The following is a 26,765-nucleotide window of genomic DNA, read 5'->3' as shown; positions in this document are numbered from 1 at the left end:
TGTCTCTGACTTTCTGTGTCTCTCATGAACAAATAAATAAATAAAATCTTAAAAAAAAAAAGAGTCTGGACTTCCTCCCCCTCAGACTCCCCAAACCCTTCCTAGGTGGCACCTCTGGACTTACCCCCCCCCACCTCCAGCCCCACCCCCTCAGAGCTCTCCTGGTAGCTTCCTCTAGACCTCTGCTCCCCCACCCCGCTCCCCTCCCGGCGGGTTCCCAGGGTGACCCCCCCCAGAGTGAGAGTGTACAGACCAAACCCCCTGCTCCTCCACAAGGACATCCATCCCAAGACCAAGCGCCTCCCTGAGTGTCTCCAAGTTCAGTGCCCAGGGCACCAGGAAGAGGGACTACAAGTGCCTGGCAAATGCCTTAGGGTGGGTCCTGGGACCCTGTCTGGGACAGGTCCCAGGGAGGGTGGGGCGGGGGCCGAGCAGGTGGGAGGAGGGCAGGGCAGGACTGGGTAGGGGAAGGTGGGGCAGGGGAGGGTGGGTGGATAAGGGAGGTGGAGATGGGCTGGAGCAGGTGGGAGGAGGATGGGGCATGACGGGTAGGTAGGGGAGGGTGGGGCCGGGGAGGGCTGGGGTGGGGTAGGACTGGGTAGAGTAGGGCTGGAGTGGGGTGGGGCTGGGCATGGGGTGGGGGGCGGGGCCGGGCAGGCAGGTGGGAGGAAGTTGACTTCTGCCCCTCCCCACTGTGCACACCCCCATGCACAAGGCCAGATGCTGGAAGTCTGCATGGCGTAGTGTCCCCGCACAGCGGACAGGTCACACTTGCTGGGGGAGAACGCAGGCCCACGAGGGCCAGGTGGGGACCAGGGAGCAGACCCACCCCCAGCACAGGACCCGGCTGCGGACATCTCCCTGAGCCCCATGGACCCTTCTCAGGACCTACTTCTCCCGGAGACTCTGCAGCTCCTTCCTGATGTCCGCATCCTCGATCTCCGAGTCATTGTCACTGCTGATGTAGGATGACTGGGAATGGAAGGAGGTCACGCTGATGGTGGGCACCTTCACGGCTGTCCTGCTGGGTGTGTCAGGACCCGGGGAGCCGGCCCGCGAGGGCCTGTGCAGGAAGGCGGTGGCCCTCTTCACCAAGTCGCTGGCCACGCCACCACCACTGACAGGCAGGGAGGCATGCTTCTGTGCAGGGGGCCGCCTGCGTGGACACTCGTCCCCAGAGTCGCTGGACACCGGCTCGCCCACGCCCACCTCGATGGACGAGGCTGTCTGCGCCCGCCGGACTGCCAGCTTCACGTCGGGGCTGTGGGGGGCCTCCTCCAGATACACATCGGGCGGTGCTGAGTAACGCAGGCTGTGGGGGGAGCCCAGGGTCCACTCGTCCTGCGTGCTGACCACCGAGAACCGGCCCACGGTTTTGGCTGGCGAGCTGCCCTCCTGCTGTCCTGGGTGCTTCTGGGGGGACTCTGGGGCCAGAGAGCCCCGTGTCTGGGGGTGGCTGGCCTGGCCATCCTTGGTCCCTGTCCCCAGGCAGCTCTGCAGAGGCTTGGCTGAGGCTTCCCCAGGGGCCCCCCCACTGCGGTCTGCAGGCTCTGGATATGCAGGCAAGGCAGAAGCAGCAGCATCCTTGAGATGAAAAGGGAAGGTTAGCGCACCAGCAGAGAGGAAACCCTGCCACCTGCTGGGTGCCCGGAGAGCCCTCTTTACCTGGGGGGCACCTGGCGCTGCGGGCAAGCCAGACACCATCACTTGGCTCAAAGATGACTCTGCTGTAGGAACATCAAAATCATTACTCAGGCTGGTGTGCAGGATGATGGCAGAGCAGGTGCCTCAGGCAGAATCAGATCAGTGGGAGGGCAGGCTGACCCCTCAGGGAGGGGACCCCGCTGGATGTGTGCTCAGCAACTAGGAAAGCTAAGGGTCAGGAGACACCAAATGACGGGGAGGGGAGGACGGGTAGGCCTACCCCCACTCAGGTCCCCAGGGGCACCTGCTCCAGAACCTCAGGACAGCCATGCCCTCCACACACCTGATGGCCATCACCTGTCCCACCTGTCACTGCTAACATCTGACAGTGTCCATCTGTGTCACCTGTCATCTCCACACCTGAGGGCCTCCCTGACATCTCTGAAGATAAAGGGTCTCGTGAGTCCTGCATCCACAGAGCCAGTTCCTAACCCTGATGCTCCTGTCTGGGAAGGACCTGCCATTTAGGGCTGTCTCCATCCCCCCATCTACAGAGTGTGGATGCAGCCTGGCATTCCTGATCCCCTTCCCAGGACTGCTGAGTGACAGGGCAGCAGGAGCCATGGGCAGACAGGGACTGTGGGTCAGCCCACGGTCAGGATGACATACTTGTAGCGGGGGTGACAGCTGCCGGCAAGGTTTGGGGAGACCCAGACCCAAATGCCACACACCCCTAACCCACAGGCAATGCCTGATGGCCCTCCTCACATCCCTGCAGTGGGGACCACCCAACCTGTCTTTGCACAGCTCCGGAGGGGGGGGGGGGTTTACTGTCGATCATGCTCCCTCTCTTTCTGGACAGCTCTGACCTCCAGAAACGTTCACCTTTTCCAAACCACAGTGTGTCTCCTTAGAACTGCCCCCCAAGGCTGGCACTCTGGGAGGAGTGGATGTGGGGGCGGCTACAGCACTGGAGGTCTCTGTTGTGGACATCTTCTCAAGCACAGCGGTCAGGGGATGGAGCGTCCCTTCCCCAGAACATTCCTACTTCACCCTGACCCTTGCTTTCCTGGGTGCACACCATGTGCTGCAGCTTCTGACCCCAGTGCTGGCTGTCCCCAGCCCTCTATGGTGTGACACCGAGAACACAGCATCCAGGGGTCCAACCAAAACCCAGCAGACTAGTCCCCTCCCTCTGCAGATGGGGACCCCACTGACACACACCCAGGGTCCTCGTGCAAGGCCAGTTGATCTGTATCTTGCTAATCTCCCAAGGAATGCCAGGCCAAGAAGAAACCCCAGACCCTACAAGGTCAGACTGACACCCCTGGGCTGAGACAGAGGTGTTCAGGTAATGAATGAGCCCATAGAGACGCACAACGCCCGGGACCCTTGGAGGATTGGGGAATGTGATGGCCACAGCCCTGCAATCTTCTGAAGAAACGTGGGGCTGGGGACCGCTGCCAGAGCGCTCAGAGTGTACCCGGCAGTGGGACAGTCCCTGATCGCACCCTGACACCAGCCATTCAGGGTTTCACCCATTTCCATGGAGGACTTTCCCACCTCAGGGCCTGAGTACGTAATGGTCTGGGGGAACACGGTGGGTTTTCACTAACACATCGTGAGGGCTCCTGCTAGGTCTGAGTCCCACCCAAGGTGCTCTGGGGATGCAGGATGGAGAGGCAAAATGGTCTGGGGCAAGGAAGGCTGGTGGCACCCCACGAGCACTGGGGATCTGATGGGGGGTTTGGGGCTCATTACCTGTCATTGGCAAGGACCCGGCCTGCTCCAGTGCGGCCCCTGGCCCCGGGGTTGTTTCTGACTTTCCCAGCTGGAGGAAGACATGGAAATGGCCATGAGCCTTGCCACTGACCCCTGTGGCTAAGCAGCGAGTCTCCTGTATAGAGGCTGGGCTCCCCCCTAGGCCGCCCTGGCACAGCCGGTCCAGGCCGGGTCCCAACCCCACACACACATGTCCCAATTCCCCAAGTGTGGCACATTTGCAACACACACAAGGGTGGCCTCTGAAACTAGACTGCTGGGGCCGAGAGGGGCAGCTCTGTGTGCCTGGGATGCCTGCCTCCCCGGGGGGCCAGGACTCACCACGGACTGGGGCTCCAGGGTCAAGTCTCTATCTCCCACCTCCACAGGGGTCCCGGCCGAGGCTGAGGAGGTGGACACATGTTCCTGGTAGAGCAGAGTTCGCAGCTTCTCATCCAGGCTCTTGATGGTACTATCCACGAAGCCCACCCTGGGCGGTGGCCCCTCTCCATCAGACTCCAAGGCTGAGGGCGGCTGGGGGGCCACAGTGGGCCCCAGTGGGGGGCTGGGGAGCTGGGGGGTGGCCAAGCTCATGGCCCCCACTGCAGAGGGGAGTGGGGGTTGGGGCTGGCCCAGGGCAGGCTGAGGGGTCCCACTGGGGGTGCCCTGGGCAGTGGCCTCCCTGGCTGAGGCGGGCTCTCCCAAACCCGTGGGGTAACGGGGGGCCTCCAGAGGTGGGACACAAGGCCCTCCGCCTGCACCCAGAGGCTGCATGGCCAGCGGGATGTCTTGAGTCTCTGCCAGCAGCTGGGGGGTGTCACGCTCGCTGGCCATCCCCTGAGAGGTCCCTGGGGCCCCTGCCAGCACAGCAGTCCCCATGGCTGGGTCTGGCTTGGGGCTGGCAGCTGGTGCAGCCGGGTCCTGGGGCAGAGCAGTCACAGGAGGGGAAGATGGCATCAAAGGGGCTGATGTGCCACCAGGGGTGTCCCTGGGGCCTGCTTGGCTCAGAGTTTGCAAACTGGCTGGGAAGCTGGATTTTTCCTTTAAGGGCAGCTGATCTTTACAGGGTGCTGTGTCTGGAAGAAACAGGAGAAACCAGCCTGTACCCGCCTCCTACAGTCCTACGTACCTGGTGCTTCTCTGGCCAGGAGGCCTCCTATGACCTGAGGCCCTGCACAGGTCTTCTTGTCCTTGTGTTCAGTGCACCGACTTCACGCACAGGTGGCCTGGGGCACCTCCCGCAGTCCCGCAGCCCCCCACCCCGGCTGTGCCCCCTGGGTGGCACAAGCACACCCATCCCCTTCCCTGAGGTTCTCCTGTAGCACTAGGACATCAGGCACAGCCCGCGCCTCCGGTCACAGCCGCTGGGGGCGCATCCCAGACACGGCAAGGTGTGCAGGTAGGGAGCCCCCCACACCCCTGTCCTGCCCTGAGTGAGCAGAAACTTCCCACCACCTGGCTTGATAGGGTTAGAAGCAGGTAACACCAGCGTCCTGCTAGGGGCTGGGAGGGGGTCCTGGGGAGGCACCGGGAGCTAGTGATGGAACAGCGCCTGAGCCTGGGAGCCTCAGAGGATGCAGGATGGCCTGTGTCCACAACTGATGTGTCCTTTGGAGCCTACTTTATGTAAAACTGCATAAAACAAAAATGAGAAGCTTACAAAGGAGCCAGTGGGGAGCAAGAGCACCAGGATTCCCCACCCCCAGGTGGAGGCTGCCCCGGTTGTCACTACAGCACCGCCCCCTAAACACGTGCTGTCATGCCACAGGACATTTGGCCTAATTCTGACACCATATGAGCGACCTCACGTTGGTTCTTCTCTGTGGGGTTTCTCTCTCACCACTGGATCTGGGACATGCATCCACACCTACCAGGGCCCTTGCCTATTTTTCTGCTGAGGTTTTCTGATGGACAGTTCTTTATGTGCATGGGATGAGTACATTTTGCTGCCTACCTGTATTCTAGATATCTTCTCTCACGTGGCATGTTGCCCATTTGCTCCATTAGTGGTCTTTCAGGGAACAATACTTCCTAATTGAACGTACTCAAATTTAACTCTTAGCCAGTCTTTCCTTTAGCACTTTTTGTGAAGATGTTCTCCAACGTCTTGTGATTGAGATTCACAATCCAGTTGTAAGGAGTTTAATAGCATGAGGTTAGAAGCCAGGATTACTCTCCCAGGGTGCATAGCACAAGTGTATTTCCGGGCTGTTACATGTCTCTGGTTTTATGTCAATACCACACTGTTTTGATTACTGTAGCTCTCTGTAATTTAGTTCAAAATCAGGACATGAGATGCCTCCAGTTTTGTTCATTTTTAAGATTGCTTTGGCTACTTAGGGCCTTTTGTTACTCCATATAAATTTCAGGATTGTTTATTCTATTTCTGTGAAAATGCCATTCGTATTGGTATTGCACTGAATTTGTAGATGGCTTTGGGTAGTACAGATATTTAACAATATTAAGTATTCCAATCCAAGAACATGGGATGCCTTTCCATTTATTTCAGCCTTTTTCATCATTTTCAGGTCTTTCACCTCCCTGGTGAAATTCATTCCTAAGTATGCCATTCTTTTTGATGTTATTGTGAATGGAATTGCTTTCTTATATAATTTTTTCAGATAGTTTGCTATTAGTGTATAGAAGTGCAACTGATTTTTACATGTTGATTTTGTATCCTCCCACTTCACTGAATTCATTTATTCCAACAGGTTTTGATGGAGTCTTTAAGGATTTTAGATGTAAGATTGTCATCTACAGAGGCAATTTTGCTTCCTCCTTTCTGATTTAGAAGTCATTTATTACTTTTTCTTGTCTAATTATCCTGGTTAGAACTTCCAGGATAATGTTGAACAGAAGTGGTGAGTGGGCATCCTTGCGTTGTTCCTAATCCAAAAGGAAAGCCTTTGGCTCCTCACCACTGAATATGATGTTAGCTGTCGCTTTGTCATATAAGACCTTTATTATATAGAAATACATTCTTCTAATATTGTATTTATAGAAAGCTTTACCATGAAAGGATGTTGAATTTTGTCAAATGCCTTTTATCTGCATCCGAGATAATCATATGATTTTATCCTTCATTCTGTTGATGTGGTGTATCATTTATTGATTTGCCCATATATTGAACCATTCCTGCATCTCAGGAGTAAGTCCCACATGATTGTGGTTATGATTCGTTTAATGTGCTGTTGAATTCAATTTGCCAGTATTTGGCTGAATTTTTTTTGCATCTATAATATTCATCAAGGATACTGGCCTAAAATTTTCTTTTCTTGTAGTGTTCTCTGGCTTTGGTATCAGGGTAATGCTGGCTTGATAAAATGAGTTTGGAAGTGTTCCTTCTTCAATATTTTTGGGAGAGTTTGAAAAGGATTAGTGTTAATTCTTTAAATGTTTGGCAGAATTGGTCAGATGGGTGTCTGACTCTTGATTTCAGCTCAGGTTGTGATCTCAGGGATGTGGAATTGAGCCGCATGTCAGGCTCTGTGCTCAGTGCAGATTCTGCTGCTTCAGATTCTCTTTCTTGCTTCCCCCCTCCCCTCAACTTGCACTCCCTCTTCACTTGAAATAAATAAAATCTTAAAAAATAAATAAATGTTTTGTGAAATTCACCAGTGGTCTGGACTTTTCTTTGTTGGGAGAGTTTTGATTATTGATTTAATCTCCTCACAGTTATAGATCCATTTAGATTTTCTATTTTTCATGATTTTAATCTTCGTAGGTTGTGTGAGTCTAGAAATTTATTTTTTTCTAGATTATCCAATATGTTGACATATAACTGTTCATGGTAGTTTCTCTTGATTCTTTGTATTACTATGGAATTAGTTGTGACGTCTCCTCTTTTGGTTCTGATTTTGACTTTTTTTTCTTAGTTTAGCTAAACGTGTGTCAGTTTTTACCTTTTCAAAAAAGCTTGTTCTTCATTTATATTTTGTATTGTTTTTCTGGCCCATTTATTTCTGCATTTATCTTTGTTGTTTTTTTCCTTCTGCAAACTTTGGGGCTTACTTTGTTTTCCTTTTTCTAGTTCTTGGAGGTGTGAAGTGGGGTTGTTTCTCGTCTCTTAATGTAGACTTTTATAACTACAAACTTTTCTCTTAAAACTGCTTTTGCCACATCTCAAAACTCTTGGTATTTACATTTGTCTCAAGGTACTTTATTATTTCTATTTTGATTTTTTCTTTGACCCACTGGTTAAATTTGTTAAGACTGGTTTCATGATCTAACAAAATGATCTATCCTGGAGAACTTTCCATGTACTTTGAGAAGAATGTGTATTCTGCTATTGTTTGAGGGGGAAGGAGGTATTCTGTACGTTCCTGTTAAGTCCATTTGTTCTAATTTGTTCTAAATTTGTGTCATTCCAGTCAGTATTTCCTTATTGACTTTCTATCTGATCTTTCCGTTGTTGGAAGTGAGGTGTTTAAGTCTACACTATGTCTTTTGATTGGATAACTTAATAACTTACGTATAAAGTAATTATTGATAAGTAAGGACTCACATTGGGAATCCCTGGGTGGTTCAGTGGTTGAGCGCCTGCCTTCAGCCCAGGCCATGATCCTGGAGTCCCGGGATCGAGTCCCACGTCAGGCTCCCTGCATGGAGCCTGCTTCTCCCTCTGCCTGTGTCTCTGCCTCTCTCTCTGTGTGTCTCTCATGAATAAAAAAATCTTTAAAAAAAAAAAAAAAAGAATTACTTTAAGGACTCACTATTGCCATCTTATTGTTATCTGGCTGTGTTATAGTTCTTTTATGACTTTCTTCCTCTCTTGCTATCTTCCTTTGTGATTTGATGATTTCTTGTAGTGGCATGCTTTGTTTCCCTTCTTTTATTTTATTAGAGCTATCTGTGATACCTATGAACCTTACATTAAAAATGTAGTTATTTCTTAAGCTGATAACTTCAATTATATATTGAAACTCTACACTTATACTCCCCCACACACATTTTGTTTTGATAACACAATGTATATCTTTTTAATATTTTACATCTACTAAAAATTATAACTTAGTTATTTTTAATACTTTTGTCTTTTAACATCTATACTAGATTTAAGTGAATCACACACACAACCATCATATTCTGAATGACTGTACTTTCCTCAGTGAGTTTTATATTTTCATATTACTAATTAGTATCCTTTCACTTCAGCTTAAAGAACTCTCTTTAGCATTTCTTTAAGATATAGTGGTGCTGAACTCCCTCAGCTTTTATCTGAGAAAGTTTCTTTCTCCTTCATTTCTGAATGAGTTTTGCCAGTATTCTTAGTTGTCAGTTTTTTACTTTCAGCACTTCAAATATATCATTCCATTCTCTCCTGACCTGCAAGGTTTCTGCTGAGAAATCTGCTGCAAGTTTGTACATAGTCACTTGTTTGAAATGAAGTGGGGGTTTTCTCTATGCCTTCTTGCTTTCAAAATTATCTGTCTTGAGTTTTGATAGTTTAATGTGTCTTAATGAAGTTTTCTTTGGGTTGAATCTGTTTGGGGTCCTGTGAGATTCATGTGCTAGATGTACATAGTTCTTCCTAGATTTGGGAATTTTTAAAATAAGCTTTCTGCCCTTTCTTTCTTTCCTCTTCTGGGACTCCCACAATGCAAATATTCATTGCTTGATGGTGCTCCATAAATCACATAGGCTTTCTTCATATTTTTTTCATTCTTTTTTCTCTTCTGATAATGTAATCTCAAATGACCTGTCTTAATGTTCACAAATTCTTTCTTCTGCTTGATCAAGTCTGTTCTTCATGCTGACTACTGCATTTTTAAAATTTTTCCTTCATTGTTTTCTTCAGCTTCAATATTTGTTTGGGTCTTTTCAAGATTTCTGTTTCTTTATTGAATTTCTCATTTTCCTCACATACTTTTCCCTTGATTCTGCTGAGTTGTCTACATATATTCTGTGTTAAAAATAAAACTGTGACTTATTTTACCAGCAGAAATGGGTTAATTTGGGAATAAGACAGAACTGCAGTCTGGCACAAGCAAGCTATGGCAAAACCATAGGCAAGTCAGGAGAACAAAGGAGATGAGGCTCTTTCAGAGAGGAAAGGGGGTGCAGGGAGGGGCTGTTGTAAACTAAAGGTCCCCTGGAGTGAACTGGGTCCTGGAACCCAGGAGTGGCTTCTCTTTGACTGGGCTGTGGCTGCCTCTCATTGGCTGGGCTGTTGCTGGGAAGGAAGAAAGCTTCCTCTCTCCTGCTGGGGTAGTAAGGTAGCATCCACCTGTGCGGTCCTCTCTTCCAGGTGGGTCTGCAATTGGAAACCAGTCCTTGGTATGAGAGCTCCCCTGGCAACCTCTGAGCTCCATTTTATTTTGTTTCCTCGTAGCTCACCAAACTTCCTTAAAACAGCAAATATGAATCCTTTGACAATTCATACATCTTCAATCCTTTGGGGTCAGTTACAGGAAAAGTATTGTGTTCCTTGGGAGCCTGGCAGCATCATTTCAGTGCTTTTTATAGCCTTGTGTTGCTAATTTTGCATTTGATAAAGCAGCCGTCTCTTGCAGCCTTTACAGATGGGCTTTGGTAGGGAAAGACCACCTGTGAGTGGGTGCAGGCCACCAGCTATGTGGTTCCAGCTGCAGGACAGGCCCAGTAGTGCGATCTCTGTGCAGATCTATGAGCCAAGGTGAGTATCAGCACAGATGGCAGGGACCTTCACCTGCAGGTGCTGTAGAAGCTGTTGGGATCTTCAGTGATCAAGGCTGCTGGGTATCTCCTGATCTTCTCTCATGGGAATGTCATAGCTAAGGTTATCCCTCCTGGCACTGGGTCCAGCTGTGGCAGGACCTCATAGTAGTGGCAGCACTGGTGTCTGATGTGCAAGTGCCTATGGCACAGATAGTGAGCAGGGGTCTAGAGTGCAGGCACTCATAGGGGGATGATAGCTCCAGGTTCTGGGGCAAAGCCTAGCCCATGATGATGATGGCTCCAGGGCCTCAGGTGTGGAGTTGCCATTGAGGTGAGGTCTGGAGCTTGGGTGCACCTTGAGTAGCCAGGGGCCTGGTGTCTGCACAGGGCTGGGGAGGCAGCAGGCAGTCCTGATCCAAGAGCAGCACAAGGGCAGATCCTTCTGGAAAGAGGGTGCAGCAGCATCTCTTTCCTTAGGGGGTCTAGGGCAGCAATGGCTATTGGTTATGCCCACAGCAAACATGTCTTTTGTGAAACAGGCCACTGGGGTCTGCCAACAAGCATGTGGGTCCTCTGCTGTGAAAGCTGTGGGGAACCCAGGCTGCCGCAGGGGCTGCAGAGGTCCTCTGAGGCCCTCCCGAGAGCATGCCATAGGGACCATGGTGGCACCTGCCATGGGACTGTTAGTGCCCCCACCTTCTTTGATCCTAGCTATATCCTGATGCCACATGTAAGCCTGTTTCCAAGAAAGGGACCCTTTCTCACGTAGCATTTGGCTCTGCTATGTTGCCACAGGTTCTTAACTGGACATTTGAGCCTCCCGAGGCTGTTTCCATTAATGAACAGATGTCTACGTTGTTTCTATGGGAGCATGAAGCCTGGTGCCTCCTGCGGACATCACTCCTCCCAGTTACCCTTGGAGGCACTGTTTCTCTCTCCTTGGTATTAATCTGAGCAGAGTTCTCTACTCCTCACGTAAATTCCATCTTTCCCTTCCCTTTTTCTCAACGACTATCATCTCTTTTCCAACATCTGTCTGAGTCCAATTGTTTCATTCTAATGAACATTTGTTGGCTGTGACAATGCAGCACCCACCGCCTCCCTCATGTAGTGGAGAACAGCTGTCCCTACTCTCAACTCCAGGGAAATGCATGTAACTGTGTGTGCATCCAGCAGCCTGTCCACATGATTGCTTTAGAGACAGGTTTGGTGCCTAGTTCTGCAGAGTGGAGTCAGGCCCAGAACTTCAGAATCCCCCTGAAGAGAAATAATTCTCTTTTCTGCCTGTATGTGACCCTAGAAGACAACATGCTGAGACCTTCCAGCAATCTCACCACCACAAAGGTCAAGTGTGAGCAGGTCTTTAATTACTGATGAGGGGTGCTTCAGTTGTTTAAGTGTGTGCCTTCAGCTCAGGTCATGATCCCAGGGTCCTGGGATTGAGCCCCACCTTGAGCTCCCTGCTCAGTGGGGAGTCTGCTTCTCCCTCTACCTGACATTCTCCCTGCTTGTGCTCTGTATCAAATAAATAAAATCTTCAAAAAAAATAATTACTGATCTAATTTTTTTATATTTATAGCATTTTTCAGATTTCCTGTACCTTCTTATGTAAGTTTTGTAAGTCATATTTCTCCAGGACATCATCCACGTTTTCAATCTTGTTGGCATGCAGTTACATAATCTACTCTACTCTTCTTCTCAGTGTTGATGAGACTGCAGCACTGTCTTTCTCATTCCTGACACTGATCGCACCTTATCTTTTCTATAGTCAGTCTTGTCAAGGGCACATCAATTTTATTAGACATTTCAAAGAGCCAATTTCAAGCTTTGTAGACACTCCTTTGTATGTTTGTTTTATATTTTATTAAATTGTGCTATTCTCTGTTGTATTTCCTTTTTATTTGGGGTTTTCTTTTTGTACTGGATACTGTTGATTTTCAGCCTTTCTCCTTCCTTATACATTTCTGCAAAATTATAGCTTTAGCTGCATGGCCAAGTTTTGATATGTAATATGTTCACTTGCATGGTTTTCATGTCCTTACCATTCGAAGTATTTTCTTAATTTCCATTATAATTTCTTCATTGCTTCATGGGATATTTATAAGTACATTTCTTTTTTAGGAATAAGCACATTTCTTAACTGAAAAACATTAAGAGACTTTTTAGGAATCTCTTGTATTTGAATTTCAGCTTACATCCAAATGTAGTTGGAGAACATGTGTTGAATGATTTTGATCCTTTGGAATTTATTGAGATTTGCATTGTTTCCTGCATATGGCTAATTTTAAAATACTCTATGTGGACTTAAACACAATTTTGTATTCTTCAGCCAGTGGGTGTTCTACATATACACCACTGTTGCTAATTCTATTGTTAAAATCCATTATGTCCTTATTGATGTTTGTCTTCCTGTTCTAAAGGCTAGAACTTGAATAACGATTATAGATCTATTTCTTCACTTCTGTTAGTTTTTGCTTTATATATGTCGAAGCTATGTTATTAAAGACACAAAAATATAGAATTATTCTGTCTTCCTGGAGAGCTGAACTTTCCACCATTACATCTTTGACTTAAAGCCTATTTTGTCTGATACAAAAAGATCAACAGTAGCTTTCTTCAGTATTTGCAATGCTGTGTTCTTCCCATTTATTTACATTTAACATTTTGTATTCCAAGGTCTTAAGTTGTTATTGGTTTGTTCTCTTTTTGGCAACCTTTGATATTTAGTTCATATATATTTAATTATTGATCTATTTGGGTAAAAACTACATCTTACTAATGATTATCTATGTGTCATGCATGTCCAATGTTACTTTTCTCTCCTTCTTTGTCTTTTGTTTTTTAACAATTCTTCCCCACTACACCCCACCACGAGTGTGTAAGTGATTTATTTTATAATTCCCACAGAAGCATTCTAGAGACAACAGTATACATTCCTGATTTTAGCTCTTCCCACGCAATGCACGAACCCAGGAGCCCTCTGAGTACAATTCTCTCCTCCTAATAAATATGCCTGTATTTTCACATATTTTAACACAACAAATATATTTCAACTCTCAGAAGACACTATGTTTTTATAGTTAGCATTCGCTTAGATTTGTCCGTATATCTATAATGCCATTACTTTTATTCCCTCCTGCATCTCTGACATTCCATTAGGATCATTGTTCTTTTCCTTAAAAACATCCCCTACAGTATTTCTTCAGGTGAGATGTGAAGGGAGGGAACTCCTTCAGTCTCTACTTTGTCTTCATTTAGTAGGATCCTGCCACCAGGTAAGGGTCAAAGCTGGCACTTATTTATCACTTGAGGGTAGTGTTATTTCTTGGTCTCCTGGCAATCGCTGTATCTACCAAGACATGGGCCATCCAAATCACTGTTGCCCTTTAGAGGCACCTGCTTTCTCTTCAAGCATCCTTTCAATTCTTCTGTTTGCCTCTGGTTTTCACTACTTTCACTACAATATACACAAGTATAGTTGTTTCTTTTTGGAGGACTTCTTGAATTTGTGGTTAATGCCTTGCAGTTCTCCACATTATCTCCTCAACCTTGATTCTGTCCCATTCTCTTCCTTTCTGGGGCACCAATTATATCATGTGTTTGACTATCTCACTGTAATCCCTATATCTTGAATCTCTTTTACTTTAAATACTTTTTGAGTTACCTTTTACTTTGCTAACTCTCCAGTGGTGTACAAACTATCCAGTGAGTCTTAGTTTAACTACTGTATCTTCCAGCTCTACAATTCTGGTTCAGTCAGGATTTCCTGTGTTTTTGTTTTTGGAAATATAAGCAAATTCATGACCACAGTAAACACTGTTCACAACTGTTTGTTCATGAACCTTGTAACCTATCCCTCTATCCCTTTCTTGCCACACCCTCCTTCCCGGACAAGTACTGATCTGCTTTCTGTCCCTATATTCTCCATTTTCTAGTCTTTTACATGTGACTGTACAACATGCAGTTTTGTCTGGCTCCTTTAACATAATTATTTTGAAAATTATTCATGTGGTAGTAAATAGTTCATTCTTTTTTTTTTAATTGCAGAATAGCATTATGCTGTATGGATAAAACACAATATGTTTACCTGTACTTGCTGATGGATACCTGGGATGGATCGAGGTCTGGGCTATTATAAATCAAGCTGTTATAAACACCTGTGAAAGTTCCCTTATGGACATCTTCTTTCATTTCTGTTGGATAAATACCTAGGAATGGAATGGCTAGATCATCAATGAAACCATTCAGGATTTAGGCCTGGAGGATACTTTTTGGGGAGACTTTTCACTATAAATTCAATCTTTTTAATCGGTATGGGAGCATTCAAGTTAACTATTCCATCTTGGATGAGTTTTAGCAGGTTGTAGTTTTTGTGGGATTAGTCCCTTTCATCTAAGTTGTTATATTCACGTGTGTGTGTGTGTGTGTGTGTGTGTGTGTGTTTTAAAGATTTTATCTATTCATGAGGAACAGAGAGAGAGAGGCAGGCTCCATGCAGGGAGTCCAATGTGGGAATCGATCCCAGGACTCCAGGAGCATGCCCTGAGCCAAAGGCAGGCGCCAAACTGCTGAGCCACTCAGGAATCCACACAGGTGTAGGTTTTTTCATAGTATTCCATGATTATTTAATTCTTTTATGCAGAATCTGTAGTGATATCTCTTCCTTTATTCTTGATATTGGGGTTTATCAATATCAGAGCTTATCAGAGATTTATCATAGGGATTCTTTTCAAAGAACTAGTTTTTAATCAGTTTTGTCTGTTTTTGTTTCAAATTTCATTGATAGCTGTCTGCTCTTTATTCCCTTCATTCTGCTTGCTTTGGATTTATATTTTCTGAGTTTTTAAAAAATTCTTAAGATGGATGCTTGGGTTATTGAATTGAAACTTCATTTTTAATCTACACACGTAGTGCTATCAATTTTCCTCTACTGCATTGGCTGCATTCCTCAAGTTTTAATATGTTACATTTTCATTCTTGTTCATTTCAAAATGGTTCTAATTTTCCTTGAGACTTCTTTTTTTGACTTACAGATTGACTTATCTATTACTGAGAGAGTTGAGGTCTCCAGGTATAATTGTGTATTTGTCTATGTCTCCTTTCAAAAGAAAGGAGCTATGTTGTTGGAAGTTCCGTTGTTAAAGCTCTGTTGTTAGGTACATTCATATTTAAAAGCGTTATGTCATCTTGATGAATTGACTCTTTTATAATTATGGAATCTCTATTATCAGAGATTTCCTTATACTGTACTTGACATTCTTATGACTTATTTTTTTAAGATTTTATTTATTTATTCATAGACACACAGAGAGAGAGAGAGAGAGGGAGAGAGGCAGAGACACAGGCAGAGGGAGAAGCAGGCTCCGTGCAAGGAGCCTGACGTGGGACTCGATCCAGGTCTCCAGGATCACGCCCTGGGCTGAAGGCGGCGCTAAACTGCTGAGCCACCCAGGTTGCCCTTTAGGACTTATTTATTTAAAATGGGAAGTCTGGGGGCACCTGGGTGGCTCAGTCAGTTGAGTGTCTGCCTCCAGCTCAAGTCATGATCTCTGGGTCCTGCGATCAAGCTCCACATCAGGCTCCCTCTGCTCCTCCCTACTTATGTGCTTTCTCAAGCCCTATCTCAAATAAATACATAAAATCAAATAAATAAATAATAAAGTGGGGAAAAATATGGAATTTGTCTCTGATTTATTTCACTTAGTACAGTATCCTCTAGGTCTATCTATGCTGTTGCAAATCACAAGCGTTCATCCCTTTTTTATGGCTGAGTAATATTCCTGTGTATTTCACATCTTTATTATTCATCTACTGATGGGCACTTAGGTTGCTTCCGTATCTTGGCTATTGTGAATAATACTGCAATGACCACAAGAGTGCATATAGCTCTTCAAACTGCTGTTTTCATTTTTCTTTGAATACCCAGAAATTGAATTGCCGGGTTATATGGTAGTTCTAAGTTTTTTAGGAACCTCCATACTGTTTTCTGTAGTGGCTGCAACAATTATTATCAACAGTGAACAAAGGCTCCCTTTTCTTCACATCCTCATCAATTCTTGTTCTTTCTTTTTTTTATTTTAGCCATTCTGTGAGGTGAGGTATCTCCTTGTGGTTTTCACTTGCATTCTCTGATGATCAGTGATGCTGACCATCTTTTTGTGTGTCTCTTGGCCATCTGAATGTCTTCAAAGAAATGTCTGTTCGAGTCCTCTGCCCATTTAATCAAGCTGCGTTTTTTATATTAACTTGTGTAAGTTCTTTATATATTTTAGATATTAACCCTTATCAGATACATGGTTTACAAATATCTTCTCCCAAAATGTCTATTTCATTTTCTTGATTGTTTCCTTTACTGCGTGCAAAAACTCTTTAGTTTGATGTAATTCAATTTGTTTATTTTAGTTTTTATTGCCCTTGCCTAAGGAAAGTGGTCCAAAAAATACTGTTATGACCAATGTGAAACAGCTTATGGTCTGTTTTCTTCTAGGAATTTTATGATTCCAAGTGTTTAATCCATTTTGAATATATTTTTATATATGGTATAAGATAATGGTCCAGTTTAATTCTTTTGCGTGGAGCTATCCAATTTTACCAACACTATTTACTGAATAACTGTCTTTTCCCCACTGTATATTCTTGGGGAGTATTGTGTACAGTATTGTATACAAAAATATACAATTCTTGTATAGAATTGAGCACATAAGCATGGGCTTGTTCCTGGGCTCTCTATTCTATTCTATTGATCTATGTGTCTGTTTTCATGCCAGTACGATTCTTTTTTTTTTTTTTAAACTATAGTTTTGTAATGTAGTTTGAAATCAGGAAGCATGATACCTCCACCTTTGTTCTTCCTTCTCTGGGGTCTTTGGCTTATTTGGGGCCTTTTTGTGGTTCCACAGAAATTTTAGCAATATTTGTTCCAGTTCTGTGAAAAATGCTATTGGTATTTCTATGAGGATTGCATTAAATCTGTAGATTGCTTTAGGTAGTTTGGACATTATAACAAAATTAATTCTTCCAATCCATGAACAGGTATAACTTTCTATTTATTTGTACTGTTAATTTCTTTCTTCAGCATCATAGTTTTCAGTGCATAGGTCCTTCTCTTTCTTGGTTAAATTTATTCCCAGGTCCTTCATTCTTCTTGATGCAATTGTAAATAGAATTATCGCAATTTCTGATAATTCATGGTTAATGTATAGAAATACAACTGAGTTATATACGTTAATTCTGTATCCTGCAACTTTACTGAATTCATTTACAGACATATTTTGGAGATACTCTGGGTTCAGTTTCAGACTACTGCAAAGTGAATTTTGCAAGAAAGCAAGTCAAATGAATTTTTAAAATTTCCTAATGCATATAAAAGTTACATTTACACTATAATCTGTTAAGTGTAATATAACAATATGTCTTTTTAAAAAGCAATGTATATACCTTAACTTAAAAATACTTTAATTTTGGATGTGTGGGTGGTTCAGTTGGTTAAGTGTCTTGACTCTTGATTTCGGCTCAGATCATGAGTTCCAGGTCGCGAGATCAAGCCCAGAGTTGGGCTTCACACAGGGTGTGAAGCCTGCTTAAGATTCTTTCCCTCTCCCTTACCCCACCCCCACTTGCTTGCTATGTCTCTCTCTCTCTCTCTAATAAAAATACTTTATTCTAAAAAATGCTAACCATGATCTGAGCTTTCAGTGAGTCAAAAGCATTCTCTAGTCTTGCTTTGATGTTAGTGGCTACTGCCCAGGGTGATAGTGCTGAAAATTGGGGTGGCTGTGGCATTTCCTTAAAATAAGATGACAATGAAGTTTGCCACATTGACTCTTCCTTTTAGGAACAATTTCTCTGTAGCATGCAGTGCTGTTTGATACCACTGAACTTCTTTCAAAATTGGACTCAATCATCTCAAATGCTGCCACTACTTTATCAACTAAGTTTATATAATATTCTAAATCCTTTGGTGTCATTCTAACAATCTTCACAGCATTTTTACCAGGAGTAGATTCCACCTCAAGAAACCAATTTCTTTTCTTTGCTCATCCATAAAAGGCAACTCTTCATTCATTCAAGTTTTATCATTAAAATGAAGCAATTCAAGTACAATAAACAAGTCTGAAATATTGCAAGAATTACCAAAATGTGACACAGAGACACAAACTGAGCAAATACTGTTGGAAAAATAGTGGCAACAGACTTCCTTAACACAGGACTGCCACAATTCTTCAATCTGCAGAAAAATACAGTATCTGTGAAGTGCAATAAAGCACACAATAAATTGAGGTATGCTTGTATTAGTCATAATAGTTTTCTATATACAGCATCATATCATCTGCATATAGTGATAATTATACTTCTTCCTTTCTAATTTGGGTGCCCCTTATTTTTTTTTCTTGCCTAATTGCTGTGACTATAACTTCCAACACCTTGTTAATAAAAGTGATGGAAGTGGACTGTCTTGTTCTTGATCTTAGACAAATGCTTTCATGTTTTCACTATTGAGTGGGTTTGACATATATGGCCTTTAATCTGCTGAGATACATTTCTTCTATACCCATTTTGTTTAAAGTGCTTATCATAAACGTATAATGAATTTTGTCAAATGCTTTTTCTGCATCTATTGAGATGATCACATGATTGATTATCCTTTCTTTTGTTAATGTAGCACAGGTGTAGAACCATCCTCACATACCTGGAACAGATCTCACTTGATTATAGTGAATGGTTCTTTTAATGTATTGTTGAATTCAGTTTACTAATATTTTGTTAAGACTTATTGCATCTACTGCATCAAGGATACCAACTTGTAATTTTTTTTGTAGTGTCCTTGTCTGGTTTAGTGTCAGGGTAAGGCTGGCCTCACAGAGTTTGGATGCATTCATTCCTCTTCAACTTTCTGGAATAGTTTGAGAAGGATAGGTAGTAACTTTTCTTTAAATGTTTTGTAGAATCCAAGAGGGGAAGATGGCAGTGGGGTACAAGGACCCGAGGCTCATTTAAACACACAAATATAACTAGTTAGGAAATCATCCTAAGTACCCCAGAAATCTATCTGAAGACTGGCAGAACAAATTCCACAACTAAATGTAAAGAAGAAGCCACATGAAGAAAGTAGGAAGTGTAGATAAGGGACTTGGGAGAGAAACAGACAGTGGCTGCAGTTATAGGGAGGGAGCCACAGTCACAGATGGGTGAGAGACAAACTAGCACAGAGCGGAGCACATGAGAAAAACGAATCCCATAGTAATTGGCTTGGAAAGTGAAAGGGGCTAAATTTCATGAGTTCTTGCAACCAACAGGGCTTAAAGCCCATTGTTTTAAAGGTCAGTGGTCTTGGCTAGGATAGAGCCCAGCTCTTCGAGAGAAGGCAGGCAAACAACCTGCACACATACAATGTGGAAACAGGGATCTAAACAGTTCCCAGGCACACCGTGGGGAGGTTGTGTGCTCACCTCAGAGCCTATCCCACAGACAGACTACTCTAGGAACAGAGGAACTCTCCAGCACCATTTCTCTCCCCTGCTCCTCAGCAAAACACAGGGCCACCTGTGGGAACCAGAGCAGCTTGACACTCACCACCTAACTTGCTTATACCAAGCCTTACTCCCGACCATTCTCCAGAAAAGATGCACTTCCCAGTTACACTTGTCTCAGTCCCAGCACAGTGGGCACCCTCCCCTAGAAGACTCGCCTAAAACCCTACCCACCACGTCTCCCAACTTGGGAGTTTGCAGTGGCTCTGTTCTGGCAACATTGGTGGCAAGTCTCATTCAACAAGCAGATCAGAGCACATCAGTCCAAAACCTTTGGAATGTAGCAAAAGTGGTTCTAAGAGGGAAGAATGTGCTACATACTTCCAAGACAGGCCTCCCTCAAGAAGCAGGAAACATCTCAAATAAACAACCTAACCTTACACCTAAAGGAGCTAGAAAACGAACAACAAAGCCAAAAGCCAGCAGAAAAAGGGAGATAATAAAGATTAGAGCAGAAATATATGATATAGAAACTAAAAAACAAAACAATAGAACAGATCAATGAAACAATACCTATTCATGATAAAAACCTTCAATGAAGTAGGTTTGTAGGGAACATGCCTCAACATAATAAAGGCCATATATGAAAAATCTACAGCTGAGACGCCTGAGTTGGTTAAGCATCCAACTTCTGGTTTTGGCTCAGGTCATGATCTAAGGATCTTGAGATCAAGCCCCACAGACTCCATACTCAGCAAGGAATCTACTAGAGATTCTCTTCCTCTCTCCTTGACCCTCCCCCCTCTTTTGCTCTAAAATAAATAAATAAATCTTTAAAAAAATGAAAAACCTGCAGCTAACATCACCCTCAATAGGGAAAAACTGAAAGCCTTTCCCCTAAGGTCGGCAGTAAGACAAGGATGTCTACTCTCATGACTTCTATTCATCACAGCATTGGAAGGCCTAGCCACTGCAGTCAGACAACAACAAGAAATAAAAGGCATCCAAGTCAGCAAGGAAGAAGTCAAATTTTCAACCTGAAAGACTCCACCAAAAAATTGCTAGAACTGATACATGCATTCAGTAAAGTGACAGGATACAAAATCAACGTACAGAAATCTGTTGTATTTCTATACCACAATAATGAAGCAGCAGAAAGAGAAATTATGGAGTCGATCCCTTTTATAATTGCACCATTAATAGTACCTACGGATAAACCTAACCAAGGAGGGGAAAGACTTACACTCTGAAAACTATGAAACACTGATGAAGGCAACTGAAGACAACACAAAGAAATGGAAACACATTCCATGGTCATGAATTGGTAGAAAAATTTTGTTAGTATGTCTATATAACCCAAAGCAATCTACATACTTAATGCAATCCCTATCAAAATACCAACAGCATTTTTCACAGAACCAGAATGAACAATCCTAAAATCTGTATGGAACCACAGAAGACCCTGAATAACCAAGGCAATCTTGAAAAAGAAAAGCAAAGCTGGAGGCCTCACAATTCCAGACTTCAAGTTGTAATACTAACCTGTAATAATCAAAACAGTAGGTTGCTGGCATAAAAACAGACACATAGATCAAAAGAACGGAACAGAAAACCCAGAAATAAACCCACAATTACACAGTTAATCTTTGACAAAACAGGAAAGAATATCCAATGGGGGAAAAAAATCTAACAAACTGTGTTGGGAAAACTGGACAGCTACATGAAAAGAAGTTAACTGGATCACTTTCTCACACCATGCAGAAAAATAAATTTAAAATGGATTAAAGACCTAAATGTGAGATCTGAAACCATTAAAATCCCAGAAGGGAGCACAGACAGTAATGTCTCTGGCATCTCCTGAAGCAACATTTTTCTAGATATGGCCCCTGCAGCAAAGGAAACAGAAGCAAAAATGAACTATTGGGACTTCATCAAAATAAAAAGCCCCTGCACAGCAAAGGAAAAAGTCAACAAAACTAAAAGGAAACCTACAAATTGGCAGAAGATATTTGCAAATGACACATCTGATAAAGGGCTAGTATCCAAAATCTACAAAGAACTCATAAAACTCAACACCCCAAAACCAAATAATCCAGTGAAGAAATGGGCAGAAGACGTGAATAGACATTTCTCCAAAGAAGACATACAGGTGGTCAACAGATACATGAAAAAATGCTCAACATCACTGATCACCAGGGAAATGCAAAACAAAACTACAATGACATATCACACCCGTCAGAATGGCTAAAATTAACAGAAAAAAAAAAAAAGTATTGGCGAGGATGTGGAGAATGGGGAATGCCCTTACACTGTGGGTGGGAATGCAAACGGATGCAGCCACTGTAGAGAGCAGTGTGGAGGTCCTTCAAAGAGTTAAGAATAGGGCTACCCTGTGACCCAGCAATTGCACTATTGGGTATTTACCCCAAAGAATATAAAAATACTAATTCAAAGGGATACATGCACCCCTGTGTTTATGGCAGCAGTGGTACAAAAGCCAAATTATGGAAGCAGTCCAAGTGTCCCTCAGCTGATGAAGGGACAAAGAAACATACACACACACACACACGTATATGCACAATGGACTATTAACCACTAAAAAAGGAAGAAGAAAGAAGAAGAAAGAAGAAAGAAGGAGAAGAAGAAGAAGAAGAAGAAGAAGAAGAAGAAGAAGACGACGACGACGACCTTGCCATTCACCATAACACGGGTGGAGCTAGAGAATATAACAAGATACTGTATGATCCCACTCCTATGTGGAATTTGGGAAACAAAACAAACGAGCAAAGGGAAAAAGAGAGAGAAGGACGGCAAACCAAGAAACAGACTCTAACCTACAGAGAACACATTGCTGGTACCAGAGAGGAGGTGGGTGGAGTCAGTGATGGGGATTAAGGGGTGTACTTGTGATGAGCACCAGGTGATCAAAATAAAATTCTTAAAAATAAAAATAAAAATATTGAGTATCACTCAAAAAAGTTATTTTAATTCCAATCTTGTTGACATACACTGTTACATTAGATTCAGGTGTACTTTTCCTGGTTTCTTCAGGTGGAGGTATAAATAACTGATTTGAAAACTTTGTTGTTTTATAATATAAGTATTTCTCCCTATAAATTGCTCTCTACACAAAACTTCAGCTGTGGACATTTGGTTATATTTTGTTTTTATTTTCTTAATAAGAAAAACAAATTTCCCTTGTGAGAAAAATAGACAAAATAAAATAAATATTTGGTAGAATTCACCAGAAGCCTTCCGGTCCTGGACTTTTGTTTTGGGGCAGACTGTTTGTTTAAGATTTTATTTATTTACTCATGAAACACACAGAGAGACAGGCAGAGACATAGGCAGAGGGAGAAGCAGGCTCCCTGTGGGGAGCCTGAAGCAGGACTCAATCCTGGGACCCCGGGATCACAAGCTGAACTGAAGGGAGATGCTCAACCGCTGAGCCACCCAGGTACCCCTGGTCAGACTTTTTAAATTACAGATTCAATGTCATTACTTGTAATGGTCTATTCAGATTTTCTTTTTCTTTGCAATTCAGTCTTGGGGTATTATGTGTTTCTAGGAACTTACCCATTTTTTGTAATGTTTTTGTTCCTGGTAATTATTCCTGGTAATTTTCTTTGCTCTAAAGTCTATTTTGTATGATATTAAAGGGACTCCAGTGATCTTTTGGCTGGTGTTTGCATGGGATATCTTCACAATGCTTTTTCTTTAAACTTACCTATATCATTATATTTGAAGTTTCTTATAGATGGTAATTAGGTTGGATTTTCTTTTCATCCACTCTTACAATGTCTATCTTTTAAATGATGTGCTACAACCATTTACATTTAATTCAATTACTGTTATGTTCAGATGTAAGTCTAGGAATTTGTTCCCTGTTTCTCTCTTTTAAAAATTGTTTCTTCTTTCTTTCGTTTTTTTTTAAGTTATTTTTTTCTATTATATCTTCTGTCTGAGGATCTTTACCAATTCCTTTAGAGCTGGTAACTGGTGACAAATGCTGTTGTCATTACCTGAAAAAATTTTTTTCAGTTTCATTTCCAAGGAATATTTCTTCTGAAAACAGGTTCCTGGGTTGACAGGTTTTTTCCTGACACTTCAGAAATGCTGTGCCAATTCCATCCCAGACTCCATGGTTTCTGGTGACAAATCCACAGTCATTTAACCACCGCTCCCCTCCAGGCCCTCCATCATTTCCCTCTGGCGGCTTTCACAATTTTTGTCTTTCTTTCTCAGCAGTGTGTGATGTGTCCAGATAACAGATTTCTTTGGGCTCATTCTTTTTGGGATTCATTCAGCTTCTTCAATCTGTAAGTTTGTCTTTCACCAAACTTGGGAAGTCTTCCACCTTATTTCCTCAATTATTTTTTCAGCACTGCACACTTTCTCTTCTGCTTCTGGGACTGATGCCACAAATGTTAGCCCTCTGTTGCCATTCCACAGTCCATGAAGCTCTGTTCATTTTTCTCTAAGTTCTGATTAGTTCCAGGCATTTATTTTTCACTTTTCAGGTTTCCATGTGTCTCCTCTTCTGTATGTATGTTTTTTTTAAGATTTTGTTTGTTTATTTATTTGAGAGAGAATGAGAGAAAGATCCCAAGTAGGGGGGAGGGACGGGGAGAAGCAGGCTCCCCACTGAGCATGGAGCCCAAGGTGGGACTTGATCCCAGGACCCTGGGATCATGACCTGAGCTAAAGGCAGACACTTCACTGATGGAGCCCCCCCAGGTGCCCCACATGTCTCCTCTTTGTATCCCATTTCTTCACGAATACTTTCCACTTTAACATTTGTTTCAAGAACATTTGTGACTGCTTGTTGAAGCATGTTTATAATAGTTTCCTTGACGTCTTTGTGAGACCATCCGAACATCTATTTCATCTCATCATTGTCAAGGTTGGCTGTCTTTTTCTAATGCAAATTAGCATTTTTGTGGTTTTTCATTTGGTGAATATTTGGATTGCACTGGTTGAGTTGGATTGGACTGGGCTTTTAATGAGACCCTAAGTCTGTTTAAACCCTATGGTGAAATGCAAGCAATCGACCTGCTTGGGTTCACACTGTGAGTTACAACCCACCTTCTGTGACCTGAGGCTATAATGTCCAGTGAGTTCTCAGAGTCTCTGCAGCTCTAACCTGACCTGAAACAGGCATGTACTACTCAGGGGCCAATCTATCCATCACTCAGTTCTGTTTATTATATGCTACTAAGAATCAGATCCATACACGCACAGGTGGGGGTGAGCCTGGGAGTTCATCAATGACACTATGTTGTTGCTTCCCCAAGCTCCTCCTTTCGCGTGATCTCCGTGATCCCCTCCCAACTCCCTGGAGAGAGACCTTCCCCTCCTCCCACAACTATAAGGAACAGAGCCAAGTGGCAGAAGAAAAAGTGAGAAAAGGCAGTGGGTGTTGGTTCTGCACCGGCTGAGCCCAGGCTCTACCCAGCAGGGGGAAGGGCTGTCCCCTATCACCAAGCTGGCTCCTCTCCCGGCTGCTACCCCTCAGGATGGTAGGTGGGCTGGGGCATGCAGAGGGGGGTAGAGAGTGGCGAGGGACTCACAACATGCTCTGAGCTTTAGGCGCTCCCTCCTCAGTGGGCATCTGCTAGACCTCCCCTGTCTGAGTCCAGCATTCACTCCTAGGCTTCATGCTGCCCTGACCTCAGACCAGAAGGCATCAGAGGGAAACACTAAGCTCACCACCAGCCCAGGAATCCCTGGAATTCTGGCACACTTCCCTCTTCTCCTGTTGCTACTCACTTCTCACATCTCCAAAAGCTGCGCCCTGCCCTGGCCCCGGCACACTGTGGGTTTCGTGAGTGAAGCACCAGCATGGCATGCATACACCCTCTCACCCAGAACCAGGACTCTCTGCCCAGTTATTTTTTACTCTGAGTCAAATACCGTGTTCATAAAGCCATGCAATGGCAAGCTTCAGAATGGTGCTGGCTTCCTGCAGAAAGGACTGAGTGCCCGCTCTGAGATCACCTTAACGTGGGCACTGTGCTGAGGTGGCTCCTCTCTCTGCCTGGCTTGTCGCTTCACAGCATGATTCAGCCCCTTTCCTGTAGCCTGCCGAGCGTGGAAGCTTCTATGCCCAGCCTCTCAATCACCCTGCAGAGATGGGCATGGCCTCCCGGGGAGCAGAGCCAGCCCGGGGGCCCCTGCATCCTGGTCTCCACCCTGCCCTGTACCTTGGCCTGATCTGCACAGTCTCTAGAGGCCCAAATACCTTCCAGCCGACGATCTTTATAATGCATCCAACTTCTCTGGTTGTTCTCTGTGAATGGTTCATCCCAATGAACAGATCTGCCATCCCTGGGGGTAGCCACTTTTTTTTTTTTAATAAAGAAATTGGCTCCAAAGGTTTCCTGAGCTCAGGGCACGGATGAGGGAACCAGGGCTTAACTTCAGCCTGTCCTATGAATCACTGCACCACACTGAAATTCAGCTTTATTTCTATGAGGGCTCTTCTCCCCCCCACAGGTCAGTAGATGTGTATGCATTAAAATCAAGAAGTAGTAGGTGAGCATATTCTTATTTTAAAGCTGAGCCACTGCAGACAATGCTGCTGCTCCCCTGATCCTTCACAAGGCATGGGCCAGACCCTTTATCTCAGGTTACCAGGTCTGTTTATGGCTCCTCGGGGATTTCATTATCAGGCTGACCTTTTCCCTATGGGAACAAACCTCCAAAAGTATGATGGACGTCGTTGGGAACACACAGTACGAAATGAAAGATGATTTACAACTATTCTTCATGCATGTGCCATTCGTTAAGTTAGGTCAAGTTACATAATTGGCAACTTCTTCCTGTTTTCCTGCCAGCTTATGAGGAATTAAACCTAAAATCTGTTCAAATGACTATTTTCAACCTCCCAAGGGACCAAAAAATCAGGATTTAACGACAGCCCCAAGGGCAAGCTTGCTGACACAGGTCCAGACGGGGGGCAATTCACTATCAGGCAGATTTCCTGGAGGATGATTTAAAATGAGAGAGTCTGAGCCCTGGAAGGGTCTTACCCACCCCACCCCCAGGACAAGAGAAGCAAGAAGGAGCACTCCTTGAGGGTGGGTTACATAGAGGGGGGTGAGAAGTGGGGTACACTGGGTACAGAGGGTGAGGCCAGAGCCCTCAGTCTGCACCTAAGCAGCCCAAGGGTGTCACCTGTGTCGTGCACCATGAAGGTAAGGATGGGCTCAAGCCTGAGAGCCTCCCTGGCTGGGCTCACCAGGTGGAGTGTGG

At 44.2% G+C, this 26,765-nt stretch overlaps 1 protein-coding gene across 10 annotated transcripts in view; it reads right to left on the bottom strand.

Moving 5' to 3' along the window:
- Window positions 1-26,765, bottom strand: part of WNK2 (WNK lysine deficient protein kinase 2) — a 100,838-nt gene that overhangs the window by 25,882 nt on the left and 48,191 nt on the right. For all 10 annotated transcript variants that reach the window (XR_012001999.1, XM_072760661.1, XM_072760672.1 and 7 more), the window contains 4 exons: window positions 3,748-4,481; window positions 3,406-3,475; window positions 1,666-1,727; window positions 893-1,584 (listed from right to left, as the gene is read on the bottom strand). Coding sequence is in view for 9 of the 10 variants with exons in the window: in XM_072760661.1 (XP_072616762.1) it covers window positions 893-1,584; window positions 1,666-1,727; window positions 3,406-3,475; window positions 3,748-4,481 (1,558 nt within the window). In the remaining variant the exon portion in view is untranslated. The remainder of the gene's footprint in view (window positions 1-892; window positions 1,585-1,665; window positions 1,728-3,405; window positions 3,476-3,747; window positions 4,482-26,765) is intronic.

The sequence above is a fragment of the Vulpes vulpes genome, chromosome 1, assembly GCF_048418805.1.
Source record: "Vulpes vulpes isolate BD-2025 chromosome 1, VulVul3, whole genome shotgun sequence".
Taxonomy (NCBI): Eukaryota; Metazoa; Chordata; class Mammalia; order Carnivora; family Canidae; genus Vulpes; species Vulpes vulpes.
This window is presented reverse-complemented; position numbering and strand designations above follow the sequence as displayed.